This window comes from Phyllosticta citribraziliensis (assembly GCF_038025025.1).
Source record: "Phyllosticta citribraziliensis strain CPC 17464 chromosome Unknown J3D65scaffold_4, whole genome shotgun sequence".
Taxonomy (NCBI): domain Eukaryota; kingdom Fungi; phylum Ascomycota; class Dothideomycetes; order Botryosphaeriales; family Phyllostictaceae; genus Phyllosticta; species Phyllosticta citribraziliensis.
Genome location: NW_027117341.1, coordinates 2,273,853 through 2,300,759, shown reverse-complemented (window position 1 = coordinate 2,300,759; position 26,907 = coordinate 2,273,853). Strand labels below are relative to the sequence as shown.

Sequence of the window (26,907 nt, the reverse complement as noted above, 5' to 3'; positions counted from 1 at the left end):
AGCTTGCCGACGTTGATGTCTTCTTCACGGATCAAGAGTGCGCAAGTAGAAAACAACAATTTTATGGACTCGAGAAAGACTGACATGGACAGGGAACACTCCTTTACTTCACTCCTCCTCCGCTGCGTCCTCCATCACCCTGCGCCACATGGCATGCGACGACACTTCCAGGCGTCGCTTCGTGCCCAAGCAGCTGTAATACGCCGAATCCCCCTTGTTCGTCACCTGCTTGTACAGCTCGTTGCACTGCCATTCGTGCAGCACGCCCGCCTTGTGATATATGCATTGGTCTGGATGCCACACGCCCCCGAAATAGCGGTAGCTCTTGCCGATCGTCTTAAGGCATGCGCTGACGTCGTCGTCCGAGGCGGCGGCGCCCGGCGGCGACGCCACGCCAAGCGCCTGCAGCGAGTTCCAGTGCAACATCTGCAGGTCCTTACCGAGGCGGTCGAGCAGGGCTTGTGGTTGGTGCTGTTGGGGTGAGTCTGCTGCTGCTGCTGCTGCTGCGGTCTCGTTCGCCGCGGTCGTGGTGGCGCAGTGGTACCACATCAGGACGCTGCCGACAAGCACTCCGACCATGAAGGCGATGGTTCCTATGACAAGGGCGACTCTGTTGTCGCCGAGGCCGAAGAAGCGTCGCCGTGTCTCGATCGAGTCTGGATACCCTGCATTCCACGCGTCAGCCAAAGGCGCGTTCCTTCGTCCTTCAACCCGATCGAGTCTTCGTACCCAAGGCGCCTACACCGACAAGCTCTTCTGAAAACTGAGAGCCGCTGCTGCTCCAGGCGTAGATCTTTTCGCGGTCGGGCTCGTCAGGGGGTTGATGGTTGCTGCTGTCCTCCCGTCTGTATCGTCGATTCGCAAGCGGCCGAAGGTTGTAGCGTCGCTCCATTGCGCTCAGCGGCCACGAATGACTGCGCGACACATGCGGCAGTGGAGGTGATTGCATGACGAGGGACGGCAGACGTCAAGATTGAGGCACAAAACAAAACCGACGTGGGAAAATGAGAGCCTTGGACGAGACAAAGACGCTTTTGGACGACGAGAGCAACGAGTCAGAGTGGGGACATGATCACTGTTCGTTCTCGACTGGACGAAAGCAGAAGAAGAGGGAAGATGTGGCCCCTTTGTTCGAATTCTGCAGACTTGGCCGGCCACTTCACTCTCTCCCCCTTCCAAGCCACAACAACAAACAACAACATGGACAACACGGCGTGGTGGCGCTCGCTGCTCGATTACGTCGAGGCACACCCACAGCTGCCGCGCACCCTGTCGCGGTACGTCGAGCTGGGCGTGCGCTTCTTCTGGGCGTGCTGCACCGTGTGGGCCGTGTGGGCCGGCTGCAATGCCGTACAAGGCGACAGGCAGACGGCCGCGATGCATGCCACGGCGCAGGCCCTGACGCAAATAACAAGATGCGCCCAGGCCTACCACGACTACGGCTGCTCGCAGGGCCGCAGGCAGCTGGAACACGCGTGCTTGGCGTGGACGCGGTGCATCAACATGGACCTGGCCCAGGCGGCGCACGTCGGCAACGGACGCGCACTCGCAGCTACGCTCAACGACTTTGTCCACGCTCTCTCCTTCAGCTCCTGGCTCCTCCTTGGCCTCGTCCTGGTCCTCCACAAGCTGGCCGTCCCTTTGGTCAACGCTGGCACCGCCATTCTACTTCGCGAGACACATCATCCGCCGCTGCCGCCAACATGGCGGATCGAGAATATGCCTCATCCAGAGATGGCTCCCCACCAGCCAGCCATGTAGACGACCAACTTCGAGACCGTGCTCGCCAGGTCATCAGGGTAGCCGACGACCAACTCGTCCGAAACACCAACTCTCTGATGCTGTTTTGGATCCACCATCCTCTCATGGCCTGCGCCGCCCTCTTTCTCGGTGCTGTTTTCTTCGCCCGCACACTCCTCCCACAACGTGTACCTCCCGCCGGACCGACCCACCCCCCTCCCTTTACAAGAACCATCATCAAGCACGCCGACCCCAACATGGCAGCGGTCCAGGCCTCGGCCCACCTGAACAATATGGGAGACGTGGTTCGGTGGCTCGACAAACACTTGAACCTCGCCCACACGGTCAGTCACGCCATTGGAGACAGCTGTACCCTGACCCGGAACACGTCGCTGCGGGACGGACTCTACCTGCTCAAATTCGCGCCTGATATCCTCGAGAGCGCGGGCAATGCCATCGACGACGCCGCCGAAAGCCCCAGGACCGCAAAAGCGCTGCTCGAGGAGACGGCTTCAACCGTTGAGGCGGCAATCGAGCGCGTGCCGGTGGACGCCGACGCAGCCCTACTTTATCTCCAACAAACGCTAGGCAGGGTGGATCAAAAGCTGCAGACGGTGCTCAGGATTTTGAACTGGATTGTCCGCATCATCAAGGTGAGCGCGGTTCATCGCCATTTGGGCCTTGGACTTCATTGACGAGCAACAGAAAAATGTTGAGAAGCTTGAGCACATGAACGAGTTTCTCATCGAGGCAATCGAGAGCCCCGAGCTGGACGGCGGCTTTTGGCGCCGGGACCAATCGAAGGAGCTTTTGCGCCCGATGCGGGAGCTGTCAAACAGTCTGACGGAAGACCAAGGGCCCATACAGATTCTGAGGAACGCGCTTCTGTTTCTCGAGGAATACGTCAGGGTGCTACAGCGCCTGGCGGACGGGCTGCGCGAGGGCACCATCGACGACAACGGCGGCGCGCGCTGGACGACGATGGCGGCCTTGCAGGCACTGGCGCGCGCGGGCGATCCCATGAGTGTGGCTCCCGCCGTGGCGCGCAACCTCGAGGTCATGACCGGGCTGCTGGACGCGGTACTGCTCAGCTAGGCATATGGGGTAGAAGCGTGTATGAAATGTTGGGTTATTACAGTTGCATCTCGTTGTTTCCATTGCGCTCCATGCGGCACCCGCACTGCTGCAGCGCTCGCTTGTTTAGATGTCCCAGCTTACACCGTGATTGATTGATTCATCCATCTTTCTCGCCAGTTCGGGACAGTCAGCCAGCCAGCCAGCGACGCGCTTTTATATGTACAGCTTGCACCAAACGAGACCGGCGCACCTCAGTCAACCATCTTCGGCAACCCACTTGTTTTCTCCCCCACGTCTCCCCCATAATCCATGTCCAAACGCGTTGTCAAGACGGCGGCCGAGCCAGAGCAGCACGCGCGCACGGCGGGACCGCTCTGCAGCCAGTGCAGCAGGCGGCGGCGGGACCAGGGCATTGAGCCGTGCGGCGAGTGCGCGAGACGACGGGGCGAACTGACGGTGCGTGCGTGCGGCGTGTCCGCGGACGAGGCCTGGGAGGTGCAAGTGAGTGGTAGCACGCGGCGCTGACGACGAGGCGACGAGCAACAGGTTTCAGTCACGCAGCTGACGCGGAGGGTGGAGGAGTATCGGGTGGAGAGCGAGGACTCTGCGGTATGGACATTGGTTTTTTTTCCTCTTCCCACCTTTCTTTCTGTTCTGAAAGGAAAGGAAAGGAAAGGAAGAAAGACGCCCTGACACGCCACCACCACCACGTCTAGGTCACCATCGCGTCGCTCGTGCAGGACAACGACACCCTGCGCAACCAACTCGACGCCCTGCGCCGCGAACACGCCTCGGATCGCGACCTGGTCGACCAGCTGACGGCGAGGCTGACAACGGCGACCCGACAGCGGCAGCGCGAGATGGCGGGGTGTGGCGTGCAGTGAGGATGGACGAGGGGGGAACGAGGGATGCCGCGACCGTGTTCGGCTCAATTCGTCGTGCGTCAGGTCCGGTGGTGCGTGGTGCTATGGGGCGCGCAGACGGCGCTCTTGGGGCGGGCGAGGAAGCGTGACCTGTAAAGTGAAGTCAGTCGGTGCGTGTAGTAGCGATCTATTTTGGCCGACGGAGAACGACAAGTCTTGTCTTGTCAGAAGATGGTCCGCCGTGTCATGCTCGGTCGGGCGTGGTTGGCGAGGTCGGGGCGGGGGTCGGAAGCTTAGCCGCATCGTCGCTGTCGGTGTAGCGTTGCGCTTAAGTTGCGATGAGGGTGATGATGAGAAGGATTCGGAGGAGCCGGAGGAGCCGGAGAGGCTTTCGACGACGTTGGCGACGAGCTCATGTGGTAGAGTGGGTGGTCTGCCGGGCGTGGTGTTGACCGGGAGGGCGTCGGGTGAGCCGAGGCTGTTGGGTGGGTGGACGGGCCGGGCCGGGCCGAAAAAATCCTCCCCGGCCGGCTTCCTCCAATAGTGTTCCTTGCCTACCACCGGTACCGCCTCAAATTGACCAGACATCAAGAGCATGAACGAGATTGGTTCCCCCGCAGCAGCCCTGACGGCGAAACCTGTGCTTCGATCGCAAAAGAACAACAACTGTAGGGTACGTGTGCACGACAGAAGCTTCTTCGTCGAGCGACATGTGCCAGAATCGATCACGACAGCCCTTGGTATAAGGAGAGAGTGCTCAGCTCGTTGGATGCCGCAGAAAGAGTAGAGGAAATGAGGAAAACGCGTGGTTTTGATGTGTCTATCTACCACTCTGCATCTCCTATCTCCAAGGCATCCATGGCGCCATGGCGTCTTCAAACGGGCGGTGCCGAGTCCTGAGAAGAATCCAAAGTAACAAAGCCATCGGGACGTGGTGCCAGCGTCGGTTGGTGCTGTGGGTGTGGTCTGGTGAGAGGGCCTCCCTCGGGTTGCACAGGGCCTTTCGCCTGCTAGATCTTTCAACTTTGGCCAGTCGATGCAGTTGCTGATGTTGAGCGTCCTAAGCATGTCTTCCGCGGTTGTTATGGGCTGCTGCATCTCGCCGGCGTCGGCCATGGTGGCGTCATCCATCGCGCGCTTGCCCGTGGCGTCGGCGTCCGTCATGGTGTCGTCGTCCGTCACCGTGTAGGCGTCCGTCATGATGCTGTCACGACCGCTGCCGCTGCTGCCGCCGGCTTCCGATTTTTGCAACATGATGACGGGCGGACTGGCTATGTACTGGAGACCACTCATCCTCAACTCCACGGTAGGCGGGCGACAAAGGTAGTGGTGCTTAGAGGCCCAAGGTGAGTTTCGTCTTGAGTACTGTAGGTGGGACGAGGGAGAAGCTCGGCAGGTCAGACCCCTGTCCCAACATCGGGTACACCTTGCGGATCTTCGCCGCTGAGGGGCATGTAGCGGTGGTGGCATGCATTGCATTGGTCGCACTGAAAAGAAAAAAAGGTCAGTGGGTTAGTGCCACGATGATGCTCATGGATTACGGACTTACAGCGCGCTTGCGCGCCCTCCTTGAGAGCCTTTTCGTTGGTGTGGGCGCCATGTCGTCGTGCATCTGTTTTCCACGAGGAGGGCACAGAGACGTACGAAAACGTCCGGCGCAAGCATGAGTTGGTAAGAATTCTCCTGTCTACGCACGCACTATGAGCGCTCTAACACTGACCTGCGATGCGCAGTGGATGTGACAAGGATGATGAGGACCAAGATGAGGCCCAAGCCGACCGTGTTCCCGCCGCCGTGTACCGCCGACTGTTGCGCCGCCGCCCCCGCCGCCGCAGCTCCCACCCTACTCTATGAGGCCATCTGCGGCACGTCTCCGGGCGGAACTCGCGCGCAGGCCCCCCTAGCGAAACTCGCTCACGCACAGGCCCCTGGCGGAACTCACTCGAGCGTAGGCCCCTAGTGGAACTCACGTATAGGCCCCTGGCGGAACTCACGCACAGGCCCCTGGCGGAACTCACGCACAGGCCCCTGGCGGAACTCGCCCACACCAACTGCTTACGGCAGGTTGATTGCCGCCCGACCGACCAAGTCGTGGCGCTTCCTTTGATTTGCCTGCTGATCAAGCATGATGATGATGGTCAAAGCAGACGAGATGAAAGCGGCGGCGGACGGCGAAAGCAAAAAGATACGATGCATTTTGACACAAAGCCCCACGACGAGGATTCAAGCGACGGCCGCATTCCAAGGCGCCGCGCACCCGTGAAACACACGCACTACCGTATGCCCTCAGCCGCCCCCAGTTGTGACCCAGTAGCAAAAAGTCGGTCGCGCCTCCATCGACTGCGACGACTCAGCCTCCCACCCGAGCACTTCCCCGACCTCGTGTCGGAGCCCGCAGTCGCCCTCACAACCACCGAGCAGCAGTGCCAAAGACATGGAGAACAGGCCGGGTAGCGCGAGGAGGGCAGGTGGGTGCCTGGGCTGAATCTGACGCGCGCGTCGCTGGTGCTTGGAGGGAATGCTGCGGCGAACAGCCAAATGGTGGTGACGGGAGGGACCCGGACCGCCCGCGGGCAGATCCATCCATCCCGGAACCGAAGACGGACCGGGCGTTCACCGCCGGCACCCGGCCCCCACCTGCAGGCCCGCCCGCCGGGGGTCCTTAGGTCCCGTCTTCACCCCGCCGCCGGCGCCGGCCCGACTGGCCGAGTGGTGACTCCCCTGTCGGGTCTTGGTCCAAACCTCACCACCACCGCACAAACTACATACATGTACATGCACCAATTCAATGCCCATACATAGCCATGTCCCATCCCGAGCAAGCAACCTTGACCTTCTGCTTTTTTGCATCGCCTGTTCGACGGACGCCGCTCTTGTTGCCGGCAGTACGACGTGGAGTCCCCATCTACGGCCGCCAACGCGGATGCTCCAACCTCACCGCAGCCGCCCTGCCCTCTGCCTCCCGCCTGCCTCTGGCGCACGCCTTGGCTTGGTCGACCATTCGCTCCCGTCATTGGTAGGTAGTGAGCACCTTTGCCTTTGCCGTGGTGTTTGCGCCGGCGGGCGTCCCTCGGCTGCACGGCGTCGGTGAGGTCCAGGCGGGGTGGTTCTTGCCGCCCACGGCAGCCACCCCGCCGCACACCGCTCACTTCATGGGACCTTCCTTCCCTCTGTTACTCTCAACCGACTCATCTCTTTCTCTCTCTCCCTCTCGCTCCCTCAACCATCTCTCCTCAACAATCTTTCCTCTTCTCTCACTCTCGTCTTCCCTCACTCTCGCCACCCGCCAGCCTCGCCCTCATCCTCTTCAGGTCATCCCCATCTCATCCGCCAGCTTCGCCCTTGTCCTTGTCCTCGTCCTCTATATCGCATCATCATCGGCCAGCTTCGCCCTCAGCTACCGGCCTCGCTCTCGCTGTTCGGTATCGTCGAGTCTCATTGCCGAAGTGAGGTGCTGTCAAAGTGGTACGCCTACCTCATGCTCCCTCCCCCTCTCAGTCCAAGCGATTGTGCTCACAAAACCGACAGGTTGCCATTCTGTGTTCGTAGTCCGAACCGGATCAAGATCCTTTGGCACACCTCTGCGAAACCGACCCAACGACACCGCGGTCCTGCTACTCTTCCAGCCTCGCTCTCGCTGTTCGGTGTCATCATGTCTCATTGCCGAAGTGAGGTGCTGTCAAAGTGGTACGCATACCTCATCCTCCCTCCCCCTCTCAGTCCAAGCAATTGTGCTCACAAAACCGACAGGTTGCCATTCTGTGTTCGTAGTCCGAACCGGATCAAGATCCTTTGGCACACCTCTGTGAAACCAACCTAATGACACTGCGGTCCTACTACTCTTCCAGCCTCGCTCTCACTATTTGGTGTCATCATGTCTCATTGCCAAAGTGAGGTACTATTAAAGTGGTACGCCTACCTCATCCTCCCTCCCCCTCTTAGTCTAAGTAATTATACTTATAAAACTGATAGGTTGCTATTCTGTATTCGTAGTCTAAACCAGATCAAGATCCTTTGGCACACCTCCGCGAAACCGACCCAACGACACCGCGGTCCCGCTACTCTTCTCCTCATTCTGAAGCCACCATACTCACCTACGACACTCATTATTCCCTCCCTTCCGTTCAGCCTGCCCCTCACTGACGCTCCGTCACAGGACTTTTTTCCTCTGTCTTCTCGCCGACTCCAGCATCTTCTCTACCTGCCACGAATGCCTTGCACCCTCGCCTTTCTCGCTCAAATGGGTAAGTCACCACTCGCATCACTGACAATCTTGCACAGGACTTGTTTCCTCCGTCTTCCCTACCTGCCACAAGGCCTCGCACCTTCGCCTTTCTCGTTCAAATGCATCATTCTCACCGGTACGTCTGTTCTCCCTTTCGCCTGCCACTCCATTCACTGACAATCTTCTACAGGATTCCCTACCTGCCACAAGGCCTCGCACCCTCGCCTTTCTCGCTCAAATGCATCATTCTCACCGGTACGTCTGTTCTCCCTTTCGCCTACCACTCCATTTGCTGACAATCTTCTACATGATTCCCTACCTGCCACAAGGCCTTGCACCCTCGCCTTTCTCGCTTAAATGCATCATTCTCACCGGTACGTCTGTTCTCCCTTTCGCCTACCACTCCATTCACTGACAATCTTCCACAGGTTTCCACCGTCTTCCCTACCTGCCACCCTCGCACCCTCGCCTTCGCTCCTCTGGACAGCGGTCAATAATGCCAGCTGGCCGCGGAGGAGATGGGGCCCTTTCTCACTCAAATACATCGTTCTCACCGGTACGTCAGTCTTCCCTTGCGCCTGCCACTCCCATCGCTGACAATCTTCCACAGGACTTGTTGTCCCCGCCTTCTCACAAACCCTAGTACACAGGTACGTCGATCTTCTTTCTCTTCATCTCCCCTCTACTGACGCCTTGTAACAGGACTTGTAGACTTCTAGACCCTCCGCCTTCTCAGACCTCCGGCCTTCTCACAAACCTCCGCTCTTTGGACAGGGCTTGCGAAATTCTCCCTGGCGAACCACAGCTTGATCATTCACTGGCCTTACTCTTCCTTACACCTTGCCTGCGCTGACATTTTGCAATAGGACCTGCGGATCTCGTCCTCCAGCTTTGCCGTCCTTGTCCCATGGTCCTTTTCTTCTCATTCGTCGCAGCGGAGTATGTTGTCAGAGAAGTACGCCTCTACCACCTTCTCTCATTCAAGCCGTTCCACTAACTCATCGGCAGGTTGCAAGTCTTGCGTCCGTGGTCCGGTCCATCAGTCGCAGCGGGGTGTGTTGTCAGAGAAGTACGCCTCTACCACCGTCTCTCATTCCTGTTCCACTAACTCAATCAGCAGGTTGCGAGTCTTGTGTCTATGGTCCGTTTCAGTCGTAGCGGGGTGTGTTGTCAGAGAAGTACGCCTCTACCACCGTCTCTCATTCCTGTTCCACTAATTCAATCAGCAGGTTGCGAGTCTTGTGTCTATGGTCCGTTTCAGTCGTAGCGGGGTGTGTTGTCAGAGAAGTACGCCTCTACCACCGTCTCTCATTCCTGTTCCACTAACTCAATCAGCAGGTTGCGAGTCTTGTGGCCGTGGTCCGGTCCAAGATATCTGACACCACCCTGCGCAGCCATGGCCTTTTCCTCGCCCTCTTCGTCTCAATGGTCCTTCTTGTCAGTCGCAGCAGGGTGTCTTGTCAGAGAAGTATGCCTCCTTAACCTTTCTCATTAAAAGCCATCGTGCTGACTGATTGAACTGCCAGGTTGCGAGTCTTGTGGCCGTAGTCCGGTCCAAGATATCTGACACCACCCTGCGCGACCATCACGCGCACATCTCTGGAATTGGACGCTTCTCTTTCTTTCTTCGTCTTTGCTGACACCGAGATATAGTTCCGCCAACGCTCATCTCATGTCTACTGCGCCTCGGTCCGCGCCGTAAGTACACTCTGTGGCAAAGGATGTGCTCCTTAAGTACGTCCACGGCCTTCCTGCTGGCTCTAACAAGGTTTACTGACACTGCTCTAGTTCCACGCAACCAGATCCACTCAAAATCTCTTTACAGGTAAGCTTTGTGGTTGTTTTGTTCAACCGTCACACGGTGAGAAACTTCCCGCTGATGAGCGTGTCCATCTAGTTCCGCTACTGTTGTCGTCGCTGTCGTCCCCTTTTCCTTGGGTTCGCTGCTGGAACCTTTCCACCTGGTACGTTATCTGGGCGTGTCCCCTTCTCGATCTACTCGACCCGACCCGGCATCCTCCGCCATCGGTGCTGGCCGTGCCTACCTCAGCTTACCCATCCAGGCCGTCACCATCACCGTCACCCCGTCGGCTCCCTCTCCACCTCGGTACCTAATCCCTCCGCACACGTCTGATCGAATGCGGTTTTCACTCGACCTTACACGCCGTCGACTCACTCTCTCAACCTCTTATGTTACAGCAGCCGTTGCACCAACACACTGCAACTGTTCTTCCAGGCTTGCGGCGCCTTCGACATGGAGTAGGTAGTCGCCTCTCAATTCATTGATGGTTTCGCTGACCTCACGTAGCAAATGGTCGGTCCGTTTCAGACGATGTGCGATTCTCCCTACCACACCCCAGCTGTGTGAGCTTCACGGTGGCGCGTTTCTTTAGCCCAGCCCACCGCAGTACCTTTTACGAGAGGAGAGTTCTAGGCACCTCATCCCATATCGCCATCGACTACAGGCCAGCGTTCCATTCGTCGTGCTTGCCGTCGCAACGTTCCCCATCAGGCAAATAAAGAACAGGTATCTCGGCTCCCCCCATCCTCTCCTCTCCTCTCCATTCACATCCCTCCGCCCGTCTCTCTATACACACATTGCTTTTGTTCTCCTGTCTGCCTTGTATCCTACATTCTGCGTCCTGGTCCTTCTCGCCGTCCTTCTCGTACCACTTTCCCTACTCTCTTCTGCACATGATGCCCCCCCCTCTACTCTACCGCTAGATCATCTCCGCTTTTTCCAGTCAGCACAAAGCTCACGCTCTTGCAAGCCAGGATACTCAAGAAGCTGGCGTCGGCGCACTCGCTACAGCTGCTCAACGAGGACGCGCAAATTTTTGACGCAAATGCAACCCAACCAGCTTGCGCCAGAAAGTCCCGTGCGGTCTGAGAGGCCGATGGACAGATTTGTCGAGCTGGTGCGGCGACACCATCACCAGCCACCAAGGCAAATTCGACTTGCCCATCAAATACGCTTCTGAGAAGAGTCTGTAGCATGGGATCCGATAGTGGTATGTGTCCTTTGCGTACGTGACCCCCTGCGCCTATCCGTTGATAGCCCGACTTTTATTCATCTTGCTAACACTGTCCATATAGAATCCTCCCTTCCGCATGTCCCTATATCCTCTGCCGCCTTTTTCATCCACATATAGGTGGGAAGGCTGCTTTGTCGTCCATGCTCTGCTGCGCTCTACGTCCCCACCACAATTTCCACTTGCGCCTCTGGAATTTCTCTCTCATCGCCCAACACCTTCGCCCGCCCTGTCGCCATAGTTCATCTTTCTCCGTCGCGGTATACCGAGTCGGCCACTATTCAAACCGAGTATACGCCCGAGCCATCACCTCCCATCAGCCCGCCCCACTCGCCGACTCCGTCCAGGCCATCTAACTGTGTGCAGATCCCGCGACCCATGACCATTTTCATCCTGAGCCAGACGGCGTGATACGGCTTGATTTCACCTTTCATGACCATCAAGTCTCGTCTTGCCTTATGATCCACTGACACTCTCGCTCGTCGGTTTGGTGTAGCCAGTCAGCTGCACGACAAGCGATGCACGAACTACGGGCGCCATGTTTTGGTACACCCTCGCCCATCCTCATGACAACGTCACTTGTCAATGATGCACTCACTCGTCGCCAGCTGCTCACTTGCATAGCAGTACCATGCTGAAATGACGCCGCCCATTGTTACTATCTGCTGCATATGCACCCAAGTGCTCGTCGCCACTGCTTCTCTCCTGTCGCCAGCGTCACCGCCGTGGAGTGAGGCACCGTCTTGCCTTTATTGAGATTTTGCACCCGCGTATGTCTGCCATTAATCCCCCCTCAGCCAGCCCTCTTCATAACCTATTCTGGCCCCTGTGCATGGCCGCTTCATGTCCCTTTCTAGAGTGGGCGATTGAGCAAAGCCTCATCTCCTCGCACCTGGCTCGTAGCTCGACGGGCCTGCGTCGGTGGAGGTCAGACATGGCGAGACGTCTTTCCAGGGCCCGGTTGAAGCTGCACCTTTCGTACGCCGCAGTCGCAATGCCACATGAGGTCGTGATGATGCGTAGCCGCCTGCAGTTGGTAGCGCCAGTATTGGGCGCCAGGTACGACGGCGGCCTTGTTTGCCGTCGTCGCCTGCATGGAGTGGTACGTCAGATGATGCATGCTCACGCTTTGTGGCCAATTGCTTCAATGCCGCCATCCCAAACTCCATTCCATTAGCCAAACTGACACGATTCAAGTGGAAAGCCGCTGAAGCGAAGGCCCTCGCGCGCCGAGCGTATGTTCAACATTACAGAACACGCCGGCCTGCCAACTGCACATTGAGTGATGAAATATGTCCCTAGTGTGTCGCTCGACGACTGCCTTGACTCGTCCAGACTTGTGCCGCCACAATGTATCGGCTGAAGCAAATCTCGTGAGGCGTTTCGCGTTGCAGTCTAAGCGACAGAGACCTCATCTTGTCCCTCTCGTCGTCATGCGTCAGATGGAGGACTCGTATTGGAGATCCGGAAGGAGAAGGGGAAGGATTATTGTTTGGATTCTAGGTGAGGTAAGAGCGACGACTGAGGACGCGATGGAGCTTCCGCATAGAAGAGGAGGGTAGCGATGTGGGGGAAATGACCATGGATGGCAGCGCAAGTCTCTCCCTCTCCATTCATCACTATCATACGTCGCCTGCTCTTGTCAGCTCCTTACTGGTACCTCAAATAGCCCCCTTCCCGCTGTCTCGACCGACTCCCGTCGAATACATTCTGGCTCAACCTATCAACACAGTCTCTCGGTCCCCGACCTCACGCAAACTCACTCTCCCCATTCGCCCACGCAGACGCGCGTAGTACTCCGTTCGTTTCTCTCGTCGACCAGCAAAACGTACCGCCTGAGGCGAGGAAGACTTTTCCAGAGAGATTTGCAGAAAAGATGCCAATCCTCGACGCTGCGCGCCCAGCTCCCCATTCATCTCTCTCGTCGACCAGGAAAATGTACCGCCCAGGGTAAGGAAGACTTCTCCAGACAAATTGGTGGACAAGAAGCTAATCCTTGATAAGCAGGCCGCGCAGGCCACACGACTACCGTCCCGCGCCGTCAGCCTACATCTCAAGGCTCAGCATCTCCTTGGCGGCAAACTCGATGATGAGAACAACAAGGAAAGATTTGAGGACACCAGCGACGAGTCCAGCGCCCCGAAGCTGCTGCACCAGAGCACCAGCCGCTCGTCGTTGAACTGCCAGGGCTCGGAGCGCGAGGAAAGGCGACGAGCCAACAAAGCGACCGCAGAAGCGTCAATCAACACCACATCAACAACGCCCGGCGAGCTCCCCCGCCTGGAGCGGATATCACTCTACCGGTAAATCTCTCCACGGCGTGCTTTATGTCCAGAGAGCTGACATGACAAGACCACACACCTGCCACGACGCCCGCGCATTAAACTGCCGTTCCTGCCGCCATCACCACGAACAAGGAGCCACATGTCTCCGTTCTGCTGCTCGTCCACCTCGGTAGTTCCGGGCGCTGCGCTTTGCTCTGCGCGTTGCAAAATTTGGCGATTTTCTGCCGCCGTTGCATCAACGAGCCGAGCGTCGCAGCAAACAAAGAGTCGCGACGGTGAGAAGGTGCAGCGCGCTCCTGCGTGGCCGTGTCGCGCTAGAGCTGCTCGGTGAGGACGGGACGGGCGTGTGGATGACGAGCAGTAGGAGTGTTGAGGCGCTCAAGTGAAATACGCTGCTGGCGCTGCTCCATGCAGCCCATGGGCGGGCAGATTATGGGAGAGAAAACCTAGGCAAAAGGCAGCCTTAGACGAGATGAAAGATTGAGACCACAACGACGAGAAATGATGCTTTGACTGAAACGACTGTCCAGATAGCAGCCACAAAGCACACTCCAGACACCCTTCCCCGACCAACTCCCGACCATCTTCTCGCACAGTATCGCATGTCCAGTACGCCGCCGCCGCCGCCGCCGCCGCCGCCGCCCCTCTTCCAGGTCCACCGGAGCGATCCGGCTGCTTCCGATGAGGGTATGGTGCAAGTTGTTGCGACAAAGGCATTGGCGTCGCCTGAGAAACCCCTGACGCACTCGCGACGCGTCGAGTCGGCCGTCGCCACGGTAGTTGAAGGGGCTTGCCAGGGTGCGCGGTGGAGCATGACGCGGGGTGGACGGTGTGCACGTTGAAGATGGGGATGGATCCATGGAGAGACGGCGGCGGGGTCTGCGACGCCGAGAGCCCTGCCTGCAGCGGAGTGGTTCCTGAGGACGTCAGCCAGCATTCGACATGATGGGATGCGGCCGGGCACAGTTGCTTTTGCTGCGTCGGTCCATCAAGCTGACAGGTCGCATGCTCCGGGCCGACATTGCATGCCCCGGTGGTGGTGTTGACGGGAGGTGCCCGCCGGCGCTCACCTCCCGCCGGCGGATCTTCAGTCCGGATTCGCTCCCGCCGGCTGTCATGGGCCTCGGGTCCCGGGCCGTCCCTACAGCAGTTGATCCATATCCCGTCCGTCGCATCTCTCATCATCTTCCAATCCATCGCGTCGCAAATGTCGCCAAACCTACCCGGCCCAAGAGCCATGGCTTGATCTCGGACCGGGTGTTTGTCCTTTCTGGCTGCTCTCACTCACTACTCCAGTCCTCGACATCCATCCATCGAACGTGCGCCATTCTTGACGGGCATTCCCACCGCACTCTTACCGCTCGTCCAGTTTTCGCCGCTCCTTTCGGCCCCCTCATCTCCCGCTCCATCGTCACCGGAATTGCCTTTTTCGCGGTCAATGCCCTGGCGGCCACCTTGCAGCCTCTGGACGGCAGGGACAGCTCCATGCCGTCATTCCGAAAAGAAAAAAATGTCGGCTCTGCATTTCCATCACCACTGCAATCCTTGTGGGCTGGTAGCTACAGGATTTCCTAGGCCACCACACCTAAATGGCACGTCCTGTCATCAATCTATAGGAAGCGGAATATGACGTCATACATCGCACCGTAGACAGCCCGCAACGCCAGCAATAATGCAGCTATGTAGTAGGCATCGGAGCGACGCAACGCCGTCAAGCCACACGGAAAGATGTGGCTAATCGCTGCTGTGTACAGCATCTTAATTCCTGTGACATGCACGCGTAGGTACAGGTAGCCCGCTCCTCCTCATCGCAAGTAGACCATTGCTGCCCCGCCTCGACCTTGACAACCCTTGAGTAGGCTGATTGGAGTTTGCACCGACTTCGATTTGCGCCCCTCTTCCTGCTATTTTGCTGGTCGGTTGTGTGGGAAATGAGAGAGACTTGATGGCGGGGGCTTGTCAGGGTCTGAAGGCGATATGCCTCGCTCTCGCAGTAGGAGAAACACAACCAACCCCCGCTTCTGTAAATACACATCTTCCACTCTAGCTATAGCCGTCATAGTAATCCCCGCGGTCCCGAGCCGCCTCTCTGCGCAGATACATGTGGTGGGCGATGCAAGCGAAGAGGATGAAGAAGACGAAACCAAGGCATATAAGGACTGCAGCAATACAGACCAGATCCAGGCCTTGGTCATCTGATGCTCCCACATCATGGCCGCCACTGCTTCTGCTATTGTCCACCATCCTCTTCAGGTCGCGGCGCACCGCGCCTGCGCGTTGGGCATGCAGTTTGACGCGCTTCATTTCTGGCGTGTTGTTGAGCGCCACAGTTTGGCCGCCGCGGTATATGCCCTGGGGGTCGAGCTGGGCCAGCATCGTCGCGATGTGCTGCACGTCGCCGTTGGGATCAAGCCCCTTGAGGTTCTCTGGGCGACGCAGATAGTAGATGGTGACCATGTCGTGGGCTTGCCTCAGGGTGGCCTGTTGCTGTGCTGTGTAGGTGTCTTGGGTGTTTGTCAGATCGACTGGCGTGAGGATCCAATAGATGTGGGTACGTACTGGTATTTGGAGACATCCTGACGAGTTCCAAAGAGACGCTGCGAGAGAGGTAGTGGAAGGGGGCTTCTCTTGTCTTCTCAGGTCGGCGTGGTGGTTGATGGGGTGAGAGATGGGTGACTCCCTCTCTACCCATTACATGCCCGACTGCCTGACGGCAAGATGCAGCAAACGGAACTGTCTCAGACCTCTCACCGGCGCACCCACCAATTGACTTGTAGGCTTACTGAAAACAAGAGACAGGCTCATCATGTTGTGTAACAAAACACATGCGACGAAAGGCAAACGCGCGCAACGCTCAATCACAGCGTGCAGATTTACGTGCTCCACAGCCAACGCTGACGGGGCTGAAGAGGCCGGCGGGCAGGCATGATATTGAGATGATGAATGCCAGGCACGGTGGCACGTCCGGAGGAGCGAAAACAGTTGTATTGGATTGTAGCGAATTTCAGGTGGTTTTTAGGGGCCAGTGCACTGCGTTCACTTGCGCCGAATATGGCAATTCTTTTCAACACATGGAGCACACACAAAATCCCACGAGCGCAAAGAATCCAGCGGCGCAGAGAAAGCAGTATTTAAGGAGAGTGATATAACTGGACAGACGACCCTATACCAACCCCCTACTGTACATCCCCTAACCTGTCTCCCGTATCTTGACTCATTTGACTCCCAGCCTATCGAACGCTGCAGCAAGATTCTCCAGCTGGCGTTTCTGCGCCTTGATGGCACGGCGCAGCATCTCCACGTCCTTTTCGGCCTCGGCCTCGGCCTCGTCGTCACTCTTGCTCTTGCTTTTGCCCTTGACGTCGACCTTGAAACGGCTCAGCATGCGCTTCACGACCGGCGACAGCTGCAGCACAGGGTCGTCGCCAGGAGTGGCCTGGCCGGAATCCTCCGAGTCGGACGGCTCGGCCTGCTTGTTGGCTTCTTTGTTCTTCTTCTTCTTCTTCTCCTTCTTCTTCTGCTTGTCCTCATTCTCGGCCTCATCCTCCTCCTCCTTCTTGGCCTTGTCCTTGGCCTTGGTAACAGAATCGCCATCGGGCTGCAAAAGTGAAATGGTCAGCCAGCGTTCTCTCTCTCTCTCTCGCTCGCTCGCCCGCCTCCGCCGTGAGTGAGTGCGTGCTTGTTTGCTTACTTACCGTGTATTGGATGCATTGGTGCCAGTGGCAGAAGCGCTGGCCCGGCTTCGCTCTCTTGGAGCACTTCTCGGCTTGACCGCTGGCGAGAAAGGACTCGCACTGTGGCATGGCTGTAGAACGAATGGTGGTGTGCGTTGAGCCTGTTCGGTGGTTCGTGGCTCTTTGATCTGCTCTGCTCCGCTCTGCTCTACCCTGCCTTGCCTCTTAGAACACTCATATATATATATGTATACATTCCTCCTCCTTGATTAAAGCCCGACCCCTTAGCCTGTCTGTCTCGGAGCTCCGAAAGGCAGAGAGCCTTGTGGCGCCGTAAGGTGCGGCAGGCAGCACCGACAGGCAGTGAGGGGTGGTCAACAGCACGCACGGGCTGCTGCTGCGAGCGAATCCATCCATCCATCCATCCATCCATCCGCCCGCCCGCCCTCTCTCAAGATAGGGGGATGGACGGACGGGAGGAAAGCAGAAACATTGCACGCCCTCTCTCAAGATAGGGGGACGGATAGACGGGAGGAAAGCAGAAAGATTACACCACCATAAATTACAGGTTTCAAAATTTCAACATGGTTCATTCTATCAAACACACAGCATGGCAAAGGCGAGAGAAAGCGAGTGAGAGAAGAGAAGGAGAAATGTAGTTCCAACAGAGTACAATGATGGAGTGCCTCTACCCCTTGCAAGACAGACACTCGGCGAAGCTCAGCCCACGTTGGTATTTTTGCCGTGAATCTTCGCCATGCACTTCGCCGGCTCGTCCTCCATCTCCCACCAAGGTCGCAAGACGCCGTCGCGGCATCCGTCGAGCGCGCCTGTCCGCTTCATGAAGTGGTTGAGCACGCTCTGCCGCATCCTCGCCCTTTGAGTAGGCTTGTGCTCCTTGGTGCTTTTTCTGATGTGGACATCAACAAAGCTCTCAACATACGTCTTGCACTGATGCCAGAGAGTGCGGCGCTGCTGACGCATGCGGTGGAGTTCGTGAGCCCATGACGTGCCCTTACGCTCCATGCAGTGCTGGACATGGGCATATTCACTTGGCGCCAAGTCGAGGCCCAAGTCGCTGGGGTCCGCCGCAACTCCTTCCAGGTCGTTTGTGACGTCGTCCATCTCGCCAACGTCCCACAAGCTGGGCTGCTTGTCCGTCATGGTATTGAGCCATGTACTCTTTTCCGTGCTCGTCATGCAGCAGAAGGAGGCGTCTTGGTATGCCTGCTCGAGAGTGTGCGCAATGAGATCTAGCTGTGGCCGCGATAGGTTGAGTAGTCGCCGTAGAGCACCAATCGATGTTGCCGTGGGTGGCTCCGCCCGGTCAGAATGCCAGAGAGCTCGGAGTTTGCGATACGACCAGCTGATGTGACGGTGACAATCCCGAGCCTCGTCCTCCGTGGGCAACAAAGGCCTCTCCCATGAGACTGCCATGTCCGACGCGTTGAAAACGTCCCAAGCCGGGCAGATGGAATCCTTTTTGGCAGCCGCCCCATATGATGTCCGCGGTATGTATTCAATCCAGGAAAAGGTTGTCCCGGTAGGCACAAGTGGACAGGGTTCGGGTGGCTCGCGTTGCGTGGTTTGGGTGGTTTGGCAAAGGGGCCCGGAAAAGCTCCGAGAGATGACGACGAAGATGAGTGCTGATGCCAAGGCTCCTAAGAGGACATGCATCATGGTCTGAGCCGTCTGGTTGAGCGGAGGAGGCGGAGGAGGAGGAGGAGGCGCAAGCGTCTGGGTTGCACGGCTGTAGCCCCGTCGAGGAGACGGAAGTCCCTGGGCTGCGCGACTCCGGGTTACGCGAGGATGTGGATGTGGTTGCTCGGCCATGTTGGGAGGCTGGACGAAAGACGTGGAATGTCGTGTTGGTGGTAGCGGTGGTTAAAGAGGAGGAGGAGGAGGAAGAGAAAAGAGGTAAAGAGAAAGAGAAAAAGAGAGGTAAAAACAAAGGGGAAGAAGAGGACAAAGAGGAAGAGGAGGGAACATGATTCTGCAGAAAGGTCAGTGTAATGTCGGGCTTCTGCAGGAGAGATTGCGACAGGTAAGACAGGAGGTGGTGTGCAAACGCTCCGGTTTGCTTGGACTTGCAAATGTTGGCAACTTGATGCCCCATCTTCAACACCAAGCGGAGATTCCCAGGGAGAAGGAATGTATTCGATTTCATTTGTTTCCTTTGAGTGAGTCCCTACCAAAGAGCCTGGGGCTTGGCTGATGTTAACTACCAACCTACACAGGGCGCTCTGGTCCATGGCCGACGGCTGGTCTTTGCCCGCTTTGTTAGGCACGGTCGCAACCATGTGGACCATCTACCACTTGGCTCGCGGTCGTGACGGCGTGATGCCCAACATCTACGTATCACAGCAGCAGCAGCAGCAGCAGCAGGAGCAGCAGAGCAATGAGCCGCAGCGCCAGAGACGCTCGTCGATGCATCGACGCCTCGAGAACATCGCCGAACTCAACAGGGCCACGGAGACGGCGACGCGCACCTGGCCCGGCAGAGTCAACTCGACCGTGGCCACCATCATGTTGTGTATCGCCGTCCTTGTGCTGGCCGCGGTCATCATCGTCGTCGTTGTTGTATGGTGGCCAAGGGAAGAATGGCGCGGCGGCCGGGTGCCCGCAACGAAGAGGATGGAGCCCGTGTGCGCGAGCTCGGTGGTGAGCGAGGCACTGGAAGCCATGGACATGGTAGCCGAGGTGGAGGCCGCATACGACAAGATGATAGACGAGAGCAACGAGGCTGTCAACTGGAAGGGCGCCGAGCAGCAGCCGTGGCTGGCTGAGGTGGACGTGTGGAAGCGTCAAATCGGCGGCGCGGTGATGGCCATGGCAGCGCCGGTGAAACGGGTGACGGAGGCGATGACGGGGCCGGGTGTGACGGCCAAGCACGAGCAGGTACGTACGCAGGTGGTGTGCTGGTCCAGGTCGGGTGCTGGAGATGGAGGATTGGGTGCCGGTGTGGTGTTGACTTTCGAGCACGTGATGCAGATGACTAGCCTCGGCGAGTCGGCACTCTGGGCGCACTGCTCCCGTTCGGGCCGATTCGGATACCCGGACGGAACCGGAACCGGAACCGGAATCGAACACGAGCACTGCCGTCGGCAATTGCGGCCCGTGCTTGACATCGCGAGGTCGCACCTCAACACCAAACACGACGACGTCTGCTCCATCGCCGCCCAAAGCTGGAACCTCGCTGACCTGGTCACTTCCATCAACGACGCCCTCTCTATCCGTGAAGCCCACCTCCTGGAGCGTCTCCGCCAACTCCGCGCCGCCGCCTACGCCGAAGCGGCTGGCGGCTGGAGCTCCTGCTGGGGTCTCTGCAAGTTCGACTTGCCCTTCATCTCTGCGCCGCCCTTTGCTGACCAGCTACTCGCGACCGAGGCCCTGTTCGAGCATTTCTCGTCGACCGTCCACTCGCCTTTCCTGCGCCTGTTCGTGTCTTGCAACCAGCTCTTTGATGCCCTCCCCGCGCTCGGCCCCTACGGCGAGCTGCTCCGCGAAAACAGCCTCGCCATCGTCGACCGTGAGCGGCTTTCGGGCGACAATTACGATCCCGTCGACGAGGGCGCCGTCCTGCTCCAAAACGCCCACGCCAAGTTGCTCGAGTCTGCCCTTTTACCCCAGGGCTCCTGTCTGGCCCTGTGACCGTGGGGACCCTTCCTTCTCCCTCGGCTGCCATGGCCAGTCACCTTTACCACCCACCTCCGCAAGATGGATGGAACAAGATAGAACAATCAAACCCACTTTCTTCCCCTACAACAACAACAAAAAAACAACAACATGTCTCATGACGGGTGCTGCTTGGACTTGATCAACGCCGTCGACTACCTCGGCCTCGACCCTACTACACCATACTTTCCCCCGACCGCTGCCCAGATGCGCAAGCTCTTCAAAACCCTGAAGCTCCTGCTTCACCCCGACAAGGCCAAGGCCAACCCGATCGCCCGGCATGCGCAGCTTGAGCGAGGTTTCAACTTTGTCGTGCTCGGCGCCATCGAAACCCACCTGGGACTTGACCAGCCCGGGTACCGACAAAGGATGCAAACGCTGTCCAACAAGACTCAATGGGTTTCGACGTGGAATCCTCACAGGGTAGATGGCGGGCCTCTCTTTGAGCCACTGCCCTCGTGGAGCCGCCGGTTCACCACGTCGCCTCGCACCATCGTCGACCTTGGCACACTCCCACCTTCCGGCATCAAAGGCGCTCCAAAATTCGACGGCTCAGACGCGGAGCCACCGATACTCAACCAAGAAAAGACAGCTGAGCTGCTCCGCATGGGCGCTCTCTCCTCGCCTCCCTCGCCTCCATCCCAACGCAGAGCGTGCATCGCCGTGGCGCGTCTCCACTTTGCCGGCGCCACTTGCCCATGCTTGGCCGTTGTACGCGTTGATCCAAAGGCGCGCTCTGGCCTCGAGTGCGCCATCTGCCAAGGAACACAGCACCTGGGCACCGTCGACTTTCGCGCGCTCGTCGCCTTGGCAGGCCTTTGTTATGGCTCCATGTACGCCCGAATGAGCAAACTGCAACTCCTTGGCGTATTCGCACGCGTTCCGCGCCTTGCTCTTGAGCTCTATGTCAACAGCCTCTTGGCACATATCAAATAGAGGGGAGGGGGTTGTAACATGATTCCGCCCGATTTCTGCGGCGCACCTGGTCTCCCTGCGCGCGCACGCTGCACCACTTCAGTCTTGCTTGCTTTATTTTTTCGCTGATGCCTTTATCCTCTTGTTAGTTGGAAGTATCTCTATACGATTGGCAAATCTCAAGCTGTTCTTGACACCCTTTTCGCGACACACTAAACCTTAATGATGTTCGCCCATCATCCTCTAGCTAATGACCATTCCAGGCGTAGGCACGAGAAACAACATCAGCCACATAACATTACTTGTAAGAATTCCCTTTGCTCCATCTTACACTCATGTATACTAGAATAAAAGTAACGGAAACAAAACCATCCTTTTTTCTTTGTTTCCCCTCCCTTTTCCTTCCTTTTTTCCAATTTCATTTCAACCACTTGATGCAATTTGTTCGTCTCCATCTCCGTCTCCATATTCAATTCTTTTCAGCCACTTGATGCAATTTGTTCGTCTCCATCTCCATCTCCGTCTTCATACTCATTTGATATTGATTTCCAGCTTCAGCTTTTCGAGCGAGCTCGCGAGCATTTCCAGTTCCTCAAAGCGGGATAAGAAGGCTGCCTTCAACATCTTGGTAGCGTGGGCCACAGATGTCCCGAGACGGTCCGGTGCTCCGCCGCCGCCAGTCCGTTTCGAAGAAACCTTCTTGTTGCTGGCGATAGAGCGGTTCGACGACTTGCGGCTGTGGCGGGCTAGGTCCTTGGCCTTAGTGCCACGCTTCGGCTTCGCGAGTGATTTCTGCGAGGCCGATACGTCCGAAGCCAGCTCGTCGTCATCATCGTCCTTGCTGTTGTCGTCGGTGCTCGAATCGTCTGTGAGGACGACTAGCTTTTCTTCTTCGCCATCTGTGTACTCGTCACTAGATGCTGAGCCCGGCTACGGTAAAGCGCAGCAAATGTCAGACCAAGTCACCATGTATGTAGGAGTTTCACCACTTACGGCTGGGTATGAGATGTACTCGTGACTCGCGCAATACTTGCTTCCGCGCCTGGCTGGGTTACCGCACGGGCGGGACCGGTTCTTCAGCCATGACTGGCAATTGAACCTCTTGCTCATGTTTTCCAATGTGTCTTAGTCGCTTCTTGATTGTGCTTGTATGTGGCGGTTGGATGATGGTAAAAACTTTCTAATTCTACCGCGGGCATTTATACAAGCAGGACGAGAAGAAGAGATCCTTCCTCTTGAACTTTTGGTTCGACTACCAGAGTCACCACGATGACGGAGGGCCGACGGAGCCCCGATGGAGGCCGGCGCGTGGTGGTTCAATGTCTTACCTTTTTCCCCGACGGAGGCGTTTGCGCAGCTTTTCGGCCACGCCGCTCTCCCCCCTATCATTCCCAGGTCTTCTCGAATTTGATCCAGCATTTAAAAGGCAAGTCATCGCCTACTTTTCCATTCTCTCTATCTCCATCATCACATCCACCAACCATGCGTACCCAATGCAGCGGTATCACCAAGAAAGGAGTGCAGTGCTCCAATCTCGTCAAGGAGGGATTCTTCTGCCACTGTCACATCAATAAAGATCCAACCTCGTCATCCACAACGTTTAGTCAGCACAACGGAGGACGCCTTGTTGTCGCCCCTCCTAACAACAACAACAAGAACAACAACAACACTGAGATTGGATCTGTCATGTCGAGCAGCGATGGTGACGACGACGACGAAGAAGAAGACGTGGATAGTGGAGATGTCAAAAGTGGCGATGAGAGATTCTTTGCGGGAAAGGGAAAGGGAAAGAAGCATGGTAAGTTTCCTCTTTTCTTCATGTTTCTCTCTCCCTTTTTTTGCTAAGCAACCACGCCACGCCACCAGCCTCTCACGGTCGCCTTTCACAATTCCCATCGCGCGGCAATGGGCCGAGCACGAATGATGAAGATGGTGACGATGTTGTGCTGAAAGGAAAGCACAAAGCCTCCACGACGCACTCTCTGAAAGGAAAGCACAAAGCCTCTACAACGGAGGTGCCGAAGAGAAAGAACAAACACTGTAAGCTTGTCCCCCGCCCCCTATGTTAATTATTCTTCTCTAAACACCTACCACCACTACTCGCAGCCTCTCGCCTCGTCCAAAAGATCAAGATCAAAAAGCAAATCACCAACATTCTTGGCGACTTGCACGAGTTCTTCAACGAGTACGCCGGCCACGACAATGAAGCCAAGACAAGTCTCCTGTTCATGACCCAGAACGGCATTGAGCTCCTCGAAGACATTGCTCTCAACGCCGTCGAAAAACCGTGTGTTGGCTAGTCGTGGTGCACCGCACTGTCTCTCCATTCAACTTCCACACTCGTTTGTTTCCTATTCATCTCTCTCATAGTACTACCACATTGTTCCGTTTCTATTCAATTTCCACACTCGTTTGTTTCGTATTCATCTCTCTCATACTATACACAATTAATTGTTATGATGGCGCGAAGACTTTACACTAAAACCATCACGCACTCATCTTCCAAGGGCAATGCGATGTTGAACTGCGCAAAGAAGGCCTTTTCGTCCGTCGCTGGTGACCGACCGATGGCTACGCAAGTTGTAGAACCTTTGCCGTGCTGCTCGCGGCGTGCGCCTGGTATTGATGTCCTTTCACAAGTGTCCCGCGTCCTTGAGCGCCGCCATCCTGGTGTCCTCGTCCTCCGATTGCCGTATCTGGTTGGCTGGTGGGATCATGCCCTTCTCTCGGCTTCCCGTGCTCGCCTCTTCGCTCGTGTCTTTCGGCTTCCCGTGCTCGCCCCTTCGCTCGTGTCTTTCGGCTTCCCGTGCTCGCCTCTTCGCTCGTGTCTTTCCGCTTCCCGTGCTCGCCTCTTCGCTCGTGTCTTTCCGCTTCCCGTGCTCGCCTCTTCGCTCGTGTCTTTCCGCTTCCCGTGCTCGCCTCTTCGCTCGTGTCTTTCCGCTTCCCGTGCTCGCCTCTTCGCTCGTGTCTTTCCGCTTCCTGTGCTCGCCTCTTCGCTCGTGTCTTTCAGCTTCCCGTGCTCGCCTCCTCCCGTCGTGTCTCTCGCCTCCTCCCAGTCGTTCTCTCGGCTTCCCGGGCTCGCCTCCTCCCAGTCGTGTCTCTCGGCTTCCCGTGCTCGTGTCTTTCGGCTTCCCGTGCTCGCCTCCTCCCAATCGTGTCTCTCGGCTTCCCGTGCTCACCTCTTCGCTCAGCTTCCCATGCTCGTGTCTCTTGGCTTCCCACCCGTTCTCACCTCCACTTCCTGACCTTGTCTCTTGACTTTGTGTTGAAGGTCGGGCACGGGGAAGCCGAGAGACATGAGCAACAAATTCGCAGCTTACTGCCTCTGCTGCTGCTGCTGTTACTTATATTGCTACAAACTACGCACAGCAGAGACAAGGACAGGAAGTAAAGAGGCGAGCACGGGAAGCCAAGAGATATGAGCAGCAGATTCGCAGCTTGACGTGCTCGCCTCTTCACTTCCTGTCCTTGTCTCTTGGCTTCCTGTTCTCATCTTCCTTCTCTCGGCTTCCCGTGCTCGCCTCTTCACTTCCTGTCCTTGTCTCCTGGCTTCCTGTTCTCGGCTTCCTGTTCTCGGCTTCCTGTTCTCGCATCATCTTCACTCCTATCCTTGTCTCTCAGCTTCCCGTTCTCGGCTTCCCGTTCTCGGCTTCCCGTTCTCGGCTTCCCGTTCTCGGCTTCCCGTTCTCGCCTCTTCACTTCCTGCCCTTGTCTCTTGCCTTTGTGTTGAAGGTCGGGCTGCTCGCCTCTTCACTTCCTGCTCTTGTCTCTTGCCTTTGTGTTGAAGGTCGGGCTGCTCGCCTCTTCACTTCCTGTCCTTGTCTCTGCTGATGAGAACGGGAAGCCAAGAGACAAGGACAGGAAGTGAAGAGGCGAGAACGGGAAGCCGAGAGAGACAAGGACAGGAAGAGAAGAGACAAGAATGGGAAGCCAAGAGATGAGGACAGGAAGTGCGTGCTCTGTAGTTTACGGCGATATAGTAATAGTAGCAGCAGCAGCAGCAGCAGCAGTGCTCGCCTCTTCGCTTCCTGTCCTTGTCTCTGCTGTGCGTACTCCATAGTGTATGGCGATATAGTAACAGCAGCAGCAGCAGCAGCAGTGCTCGCCTCTTCACTTCCTGTCCTCATCTCTGCTGCGCGTAGTTTGCGGTGAGTAGGGAGCGCATCCTAGAAACACCAAAGGAACAATTCACGCACCTCCGGAAATGGCTGGTGGAGACCGAGCTCGCCGACTTCAATTCCGGCCGCGTGTTTGAAGAATACCTCTGGCAGTACGTACATCTTCATCATGCGCGAAAGCCAATATTGTCCCGCGGAGCACAGCTGTTACTGTGACGGATTTGGCGTGGAGTAAGAGAAGAAGAAGAAGAAGAGTCGGGGGGGCGAACCTCAAGCCAGCAAGTTTGCCATCTATTGACCCACTCAGCGCTCCCAGAAATCTGAAGAAAAAAACCAAAAAAACCTAAAAAAACCTCTTCCGACACCAAATCAAGCCACCCACGACCCAGCTTAATTCCCCCAGTGATTGAGAGCAGACACATTCCCGGTACATGCGAGTGGGCAACGTGAGCTTTCATACTAGGATTGGGGTGCCGGCGCATCATCTTCGGTCGTCTGGACCGTTGGGATTTGGCTTCTCAGAGGAGTTAGCTGAGGTAGCCGTCTGCAACGTTATTCTGTTGTATGCTCAAGGCAAAGGAGCGACGACAATAACGACACCGGAAACGAAAGAGTGGTATCGCCGTGGCTCTTCCCGTCCCCCGCCGTCAATTTCTGGCTCTTCTGTGCCGTGCATGCATGCATGACGCCCTGCAACCGAGGAGGACATGCACCGACCAACCACCAACCTCTCCCCGGCCGTCGCCTGTCCGGTCCACCTCGCCGCCCACGACACCCACCCACCGTGCTTCTGATCCATCGCGCTCCATCTCCTCCCTCACTCACATTTCATTTCCATCCGCGCCCTGAGCTTGTCCGCTTGCGCCCGTGTCCGCGTTGCCCCGCCTCCGACGCTCAGACGAAACCAAAAGCCCCGCGAGCCGCGATATGCTACCGTCATCGCACGACTCAACGCCGAGACGAGAGCGTCCAACACTCTTCCACTGCCTGGACATGGAGTGCCCCGCAAGCCAAGCCGCGTCTGTTCGCACCGGTACATTGCTGACACGCGTGTTTATCTAGTCGTCCTCCACCGCCGAACGACCGCCGAACGACCGCCTCAAACTAGACAAACATTCGCCAATACACTGCGAAGTTGAGGGCACACGGGCTGTACTCGGATGGCGGCGTCGAGAATCGGGTGTCTACCAGCCAGCCAGCGTCTTGGTCGCTTGGACACGCTGACGAGGACGGCTAGCTATTCGAAACGCCAAGTTGGTGAAACAAAGTCCCCCAGTGAGTGCTTTGGATTTGCGCTCGATGC

At 57.2% G+C, this 26,907-nt stretch overlaps 18 protein-coding genes across 18 annotated transcripts; 10 read left to right on the top strand and 8 right to left on the bottom strand.

Moving 5' to 3' along the window:
* Positions 1-108: 108 nt before the first annotated feature.
* Positions 109-949, bottom strand: J3D65DRAFT_602049 (uncharacterized protein; the record flags this gene model as incomplete). The annotated part of the gene is made up of 2 exons (XM_066798085.1): positions 109-704; positions 730-949. 2 exons carry the CDS (start codon positions 947-949, stop codon positions 109-111), a joined length of 816 nt encoding a protein of 271 aa, XP_066657321.1.
* Positions 950-1,200: 251 nt separating this feature from the next.
* J3D65DRAFT_666703 (Di-sulfide bridge nucleocytoplasmic transport domain-containing protein) lies at positions 1,201-1,761 on the top strand (the record flags this gene model as incomplete). The annotated part of the gene is made up of 1 exon (XM_066802946.1): positions 1,201-1,761. One exon carries the CDS (start codon positions 1,201-1,203, stop codon positions 1,759-1,761), a length of 561 nt encoding a protein of 186 aa, XP_066657320.1.
* A 236-nt stretch (positions 1,762-1,997) lies between these two features.
* Positions 1,998-2,835, top strand: J3D65DRAFT_666702 (uncharacterized protein; the record flags this gene model as incomplete). Its single annotated transcript, XM_066802945.1, has 2 exons — positions 1,998-2,393; positions 2,446-2,835. The coding sequence occupies 2 exons, from the start codon at positions 1,998-2,000 to the stop codon at positions 2,833-2,835; spliced, it is 786 nt and encodes a 261-aa protein (XP_066657319.1).
* Positions 2,836-3,782: 947 nt separating this feature from the next.
* Positions 3,783-5,474, bottom strand: J3D65DRAFT_657561 (uncharacterized protein; the record flags this gene model as incomplete). The annotated part of the gene is made up of 2 exons (XM_066802522.1): positions 5,230-5,474; positions 3,783-5,167 (listed from the first exon to the last, which is right to left on the bottom strand). Exon 2 carries the CDS (start codon positions 5,157-5,159, stop codon positions 3,783-3,785), a length of 1,377 nt encoding a protein of 458 aa, XP_066657318.1. The 5' UTR covers positions 5,160-5,167; positions 5,230-5,474.
* An 893-nt stretch (positions 5,475-6,367) lies between these two features.
* J3D65DRAFT_620594 (uncharacterized protein) lies at positions 6,368-6,969 on the top strand. The gene has a single exon (XM_066799882.1). It carries the CDS (start codon positions 6,469-6,471, stop codon positions 6,769-6,771), a length of 303 nt encoding a protein of 100 aa, XP_066657317.1. The 5' UTR covers positions 6,368-6,468; the 3' UTR covers positions 6,772-6,969.
* J3D65DRAFT_307861 (uncharacterized protein) lies at positions 6,682-7,880 on the top strand. Its single transcript, XM_066795242.1, has 4 exons — positions 6,682-7,145; positions 7,209-7,367; positions 7,431-7,575; positions 7,690-7,880. The coding sequence occupies exons 1-3, from the start codon at positions 6,833-6,835 to the stop codon at positions 7,487-7,489; spliced, it is 531 nt and encodes a 176-aa protein (XP_066657316.1). The 5' UTR covers positions 6,682-6,832; the 3' UTR covers positions 7,490-7,575; positions 7,690-7,880.
* A 10-nt stretch (positions 7,881-7,890) lies between these two features.
* Positions 7,891-8,758, top strand: J3D65DRAFT_602046 (uncharacterized protein; the record flags this gene model as incomplete). Its single annotated transcript, XM_066798084.1, has 6 exons — positions 7,891-7,924; positions 7,962-8,041; positions 8,096-8,160; positions 8,334-8,461; positions 8,516-8,555; positions 8,608-8,758. 6 exons carry the CDS (start codon positions 7,891-7,893, stop codon positions 8,756-8,758), a joined length of 498 nt encoding a protein of 165 aa, XP_066657315.1.
* A 508-nt stretch (positions 8,759-9,266) lies between these two features.
* J3D65DRAFT_307686 (uncharacterized protein) lies at positions 9,267-10,832 on the top strand. Its single transcript, XM_066795239.1, has 7 exons — positions 9,267-9,373; positions 9,432-9,639; positions 9,694-9,730; positions 9,803-9,869; positions 9,969-10,164; positions 10,214-10,432; positions 10,677-10,832. Exons 2-6 carry the CDS (start codon positions 9,627-9,629, stop codon positions 10,423-10,425), a joined length of 525 nt encoding a protein of 174 aa, XP_066657314.1. The 5' UTR covers positions 9,267-9,373; positions 9,432-9,626; the 3' UTR covers positions 10,426-10,432; positions 10,677-10,832.
* A 1,481-nt stretch (positions 10,833-12,313) lies between these two features.
* J3D65DRAFT_307924 (uncharacterized protein) lies at positions 12,314-13,383 on the top strand. The gene is made up of 4 exons (XM_066795243.1): positions 12,314-12,530; positions 12,607-12,887; positions 12,945-13,240; positions 13,290-13,383. The coding sequence occupies exons 1-3, from the start codon at positions 12,513-12,515 to the stop codon at positions 13,114-13,116; spliced, it is 471 nt and encodes a 156-aa protein (XP_066657313.1). The 5' UTR covers positions 12,314-12,512; the 3' UTR covers positions 13,117-13,240; positions 13,290-13,383.
* On the bottom strand, positions 13,266-14,863 carry J3D65DRAFT_307698 (uncharacterized protein). Its single transcript, XM_066795240.1, has one exon. The coding sequence runs from the start codon at positions 14,459-14,461 to the stop codon at positions 13,601-13,603; it is 861 nt and encodes a 286-aa protein (XP_066657312.1). The 5' UTR covers positions 14,462-14,863; the 3' UTR covers positions 13,266-13,600.
* J3D65DRAFT_620582 (uncharacterized protein) lies at positions 14,812-15,971 on the bottom strand. Its single transcript, XM_066799881.1, has 2 exons — positions 15,782-15,971; positions 14,812-15,726 (listed from the first exon to the last, which is right to left on the bottom strand). The coding sequence occupies exons 1-2, from the start codon at positions 15,912-15,914 to the stop codon at positions 15,266-15,268; spliced, it is 594 nt and encodes a 197-aa protein (XP_066657311.1). The 5' UTR covers positions 15,915-15,971; the 3' UTR covers positions 14,812-15,265.
* Positions 15,972-16,436: 465 nt separating this feature from the next.
* J3D65DRAFT_602042 (uncharacterized protein) lies at positions 16,437-17,025 on the bottom strand (the record flags this gene model as incomplete). The annotated part of the gene is made up of 2 exons (XM_066798083.1): positions 16,437-16,820; positions 16,918-17,025. The coding sequence occupies 2 exons, from the start codon at positions 17,023-17,025 to the stop codon at positions 16,437-16,439; spliced, it is 492 nt and encodes a 163-aa protein (XP_066657310.1).
* Positions 17,026-17,616: 591 nt separating this feature from the next.
* J3D65DRAFT_666697 (uncharacterized protein) lies at positions 17,617-18,729 on the bottom strand (the record flags this gene model as incomplete). The annotated part of the gene is made up of 1 exon (XM_066802944.1): positions 17,617-18,729. The coding sequence occupies one exon, from the start codon at positions 18,727-18,729 to the stop codon at positions 17,617-17,619; it is 1,113 nt and encodes a 370-aa protein (XP_066657309.1).
* Positions 18,730-18,920: 191 nt separating this feature from the next.
* J3D65DRAFT_307660 (uncharacterized protein) lies at positions 18,921-20,773 on the top strand. Its single transcript, XM_066795238.1, has 2 exons — positions 18,921-19,794; positions 19,888-20,773. The coding sequence occupies exons 1-2, from the start codon at positions 19,111-19,113 to the stop codon at positions 20,545-20,547; spliced, it is 1,344 nt and encodes a 447-aa protein (XP_066657308.1). The 5' UTR covers positions 18,921-19,110; the 3' UTR covers positions 20,548-20,773.
* Positions 20,491-21,741, top strand: J3D65DRAFT_307713 (uncharacterized protein). The gene has a single exon (XM_066795241.1). The coding sequence runs from the start codon at positions 20,683-20,685 to the stop codon at positions 21,505-21,507; it is 825 nt and encodes a 274-aa protein (XP_066657307.1). The 5' UTR covers positions 20,491-20,682; the 3' UTR covers positions 21,508-21,741.
* A 276-nt stretch (positions 21,742-22,017) lies between these two features.
* On the bottom strand, positions 22,018-22,629 carry J3D65DRAFT_657552 (uncharacterized protein; the record flags this gene model as incomplete). Its single annotated transcript, XM_066802521.1, has 2 exons — positions 22,480-22,629; positions 22,018-22,416 (listed from the first exon to the last, which is right to left on the bottom strand). Exons 1-2 carry the CDS (start codon positions 22,594-22,596, stop codon positions 22,018-22,020), a joined length of 516 nt encoding a protein of 171 aa, XP_066657306.1. The 5' UTR covers positions 22,597-22,629.
* A 362-nt stretch (positions 22,630-22,991) lies between these two features.
* On the bottom strand, positions 22,992-23,955 carry J3D65DRAFT_620574 (uncharacterized protein). The gene is made up of 3 exons (XM_066799880.1): positions 23,593-23,955; positions 23,440-23,526; positions 22,992-23,284 (listed from the first exon to the last, which is right to left on the bottom strand). Exons 1-3 carry the CDS (start codon positions 23,811-23,813, stop codon positions 23,074-23,076), a joined length of 519 nt encoding a protein of 172 aa, XP_066657305.1. The 5' UTR covers positions 23,814-23,955; the 3' UTR covers positions 22,992-23,073.
* Positions 23,847-24,904, top strand: J3D65DRAFT_307426 (uncharacterized protein). Its single transcript, XM_066795236.1, has one exon. The coding sequence runs from the start codon at positions 23,943-23,945 to the stop codon at positions 24,729-24,731; it is 789 nt and encodes a 262-aa protein (XP_066657304.1). The 5' UTR covers positions 23,847-23,942; the 3' UTR covers positions 24,732-24,904.
* The last annotated feature ends 2,003 nt before the right edge of the window (positions 24,905-26,907 follow it).